The following is a 2,438-nucleotide window of genomic DNA, read 5'->3' as shown; positions in this document are numbered from 1 at the left end:
AAGAAACAAAGCCAGCATGTCTTGCCTGACCTGCTTGGCATCGTACTGTCCTGCTCATCTTGAGCCTCACCACAGTTTTCCTGTGCTGAAGCTTCACCAGCTGGTGTCTGCTACAGTGCCACTTAAGGAAAAAATGTGCACAAAGCACAACAAGCTGATGGAGGTTTACTGTAAGACTGATCGAAGATGTATCTGCTATTTGTGCACCATGGACTATCACAGGGACCACTCAACAGTGTCAGCTGCAGCAGAAAGAGCTGTGGAGCAGGTAGAGACAAAACGTTGGTGTAAATCTGGAGAGTGGTTGAATTTTACTCCTGTGACTGAAATATTCACAATGACACATTCGTGGTCGCTTCTTACAGGTAAAACTTAGTGAGAACCAGAATGCAGTCAAGCTGAGATCCCAAGAGAGACAAGATGAGCTGAATGAGGTTGTCAAGGCTGTGAAGGACTTCGAGGTGTGGAAATAGGACTAGAAAACATGTATCTGATCTGACCACAGCAGTGCTCTTGTACAGGTTCTGACATCAGCCATCAGCCTGTCTGTAATTGCACGACTTATTCCTGTATTTTGGTGTATTTAATACAGTTGTTACGTTTGTTTGAATTTATTTTTTGTTCATATATTTTTGCCAGGAGCAAAGTGAATTCAGAAAACTTTCTGATATGTTAAGGTATGTTATGTTTTAAACTGAACCTTCTTTATACATTATATATAAACAGATTTGTTGTCAGACTGCAGTGAAGTCCAATGACGAGCTCTTTGACGAGCTGATCTCCTCCTTCCAAAACAAACGTGCTTTAATAAAGGAGTTGATTGAAGCTCGGAGGAAAACTGCAATAGCTGAGGCAGAAGATCTGCAGATGCAGCTGAAGGAGGAGATAGCCAAGCTGAGGAGAAGAGATGATGACCTGGAGCAGCTTTCTCACACAGCTGACCATATTCATTTCATTCAGGTAAAAGTTGTGTGTTCTCAACCAACCCATCTTTCTTTTTATAATTGTCACCTAACATACTTTATTATTTCATTTCAGTATGACACAATCAGTGTTAAAGCATTCATCATCTATAGCTGCAAGACACAAGTATTAGAAAAATCTTCTAGGGAACAAAACATCCAAGCTTTAATTTCTGTGAAAGCAGCTGCCTGATTTGCACTACTTGGGAATATTGTTTGCCTCGTATACGGAAAAATATAAACACATAAACATAATGAATTGAGACAGAATGTTCCATGTAACATGCAGTTAATATGCTTTTTCTGTTCTGACTTGTCATTTTTCCTCTAGATCTTCAAGTCTCTCTCAATCTCATGTGAATCTCCAGACTTGCCATCAGGCGCTGTTGTTCGTCCTAAACGTTCAATGGAAGCGGTGTCTGACTATGTGTCTGACCTGACATATGACATGCAAAACCTTCTGGAGACCACATGGCCCAAAATCTCTGCCACAGGTGCCTGAAGGAAATATTAAATAAGCTGAGTACCAGTTCCTCTGTTGTCTGTTACATTTTATATATAAATATATTTTTCCCCTGTTAGTGTCTGTTACAGATGTTGTGCTGCCACCTGTGCCAAAGACCAGGGGAGAGTTATTGCGTTGTAAGTAAAACAGTTAATACAGATCAGTATAATAAAGCAGTAATCACTTAATAAATACTAGAAGGCTGATGATATTCCTGGTTTGCTTGTCCATCAGATCACTGTCCTCTAACACTGGATCCCAACTCGGTCAACAAATGCTTTGTCATTTCACAAGAATCTAAACGAGTGACGAGTGACTCCAAAGAGAAATATTATGTATCTCACTCGGACAGGTTCAGAATTGTGAAGCAGGTGCTGTGCAAAGAGGGTTTAACAGGGCGGTGCTATTGGGAGGTCAGTTGGAGTGGTGGCGCCTGGTCAGTGGCAGCATCTTACAAAGACATCAGCCGAACATCATCTGACTCAGAATTTGGGAAGAATGACAAGTCCTGGTGTTTGGAGTGCTCTGCAGATGGTTATACTTTCAGACATAACTCAGTGACCAAGGCGGTGTCAGGTCCTCATACCTCTCAGATTGGCGTGTACCTGGATTACAGGTCAGGTACTCTGTCGTTTTACAGCATCTCTGACACCATGACTCTGCTTCACAAAGTGTGCACAGTATTCACTCAGCCTCTCTATCCTGGCCTTGGGCTGAAGGAAGGAAGCTCTGGCTGTTATGCAGAAGTGGAAAAGTTGATGGTGGTGATGCCAACTTTTTTACTTCTACCATGTTGAGTAATGTCTTTCAAGACCTAATATAAGCAGTGTAGAAACCTGTGAGTACAAGTGAGCTCATTGAACTTGTTTGACACTTACAGGGAGTGCAGAATTATTAGGCAAGTTGTATTTTTGAGGAATAATTTTATTATTGAACAACAACCATGTTCTCAATGAACCCAAAAAACTCAT

The 2,438-nt window shown here is 41.3% G+C and overlaps 1 protein-coding gene across 1 annotated transcript in view; it reads left to right on the top strand.

The window, feature by feature from the left end:
* Positions 1–2,377, top strand: part of LOC102210910 (tripartite motif-containing protein 65-like) — a 4,478-nt gene extending 2,101 nt beyond the window's left edge. Inside the window, exons 3-8 of the mRNA XM_013908132.1 lie at positions 4–268; positions 366–461; positions 727–960; positions 1,294–1,456; positions 1,545–1,604; positions 1,702–2,377. Coding sequence (XP_013763586.1) covers positions 4–268; positions 366–461; positions 727–960; positions 1,294–1,456; positions 1,545–1,604; positions 1,702–2,264 — 1,381 coding nt within the window. The 3' untranslated portion in view covers positions 2,265–2,377. The remainder of the gene's footprint in view (positions 1–3; positions 269–365; positions 462–726; positions 961–1,293; positions 1,457–1,544; positions 1,605–1,701) is intronic.
* Positions 2,378–2,438: the final 61 nt, after the last annotated feature.

Source organism: Pundamilia nyererei, unplaced genomic scaffold (genome assembly GCF_000239375.1).
Source record: "Pundamilia nyererei isolate P.nyererei 1_Seehausen unplaced genomic scaffold, PunNye1.0 scaffold01475, whole genome shotgun sequence".
In the NCBI taxonomy this organism is placed as follows: domain Eukaryota; kingdom Metazoa; phylum Chordata; class Actinopteri; order Cichliformes; family Cichlidae; genus Pundamilia; species Pundamilia nyererei.
The sequence above is the reverse complement of the archived record's forward strand: the minus strand, read 5'-3'. Positions and strand labels throughout refer to the sequence as shown.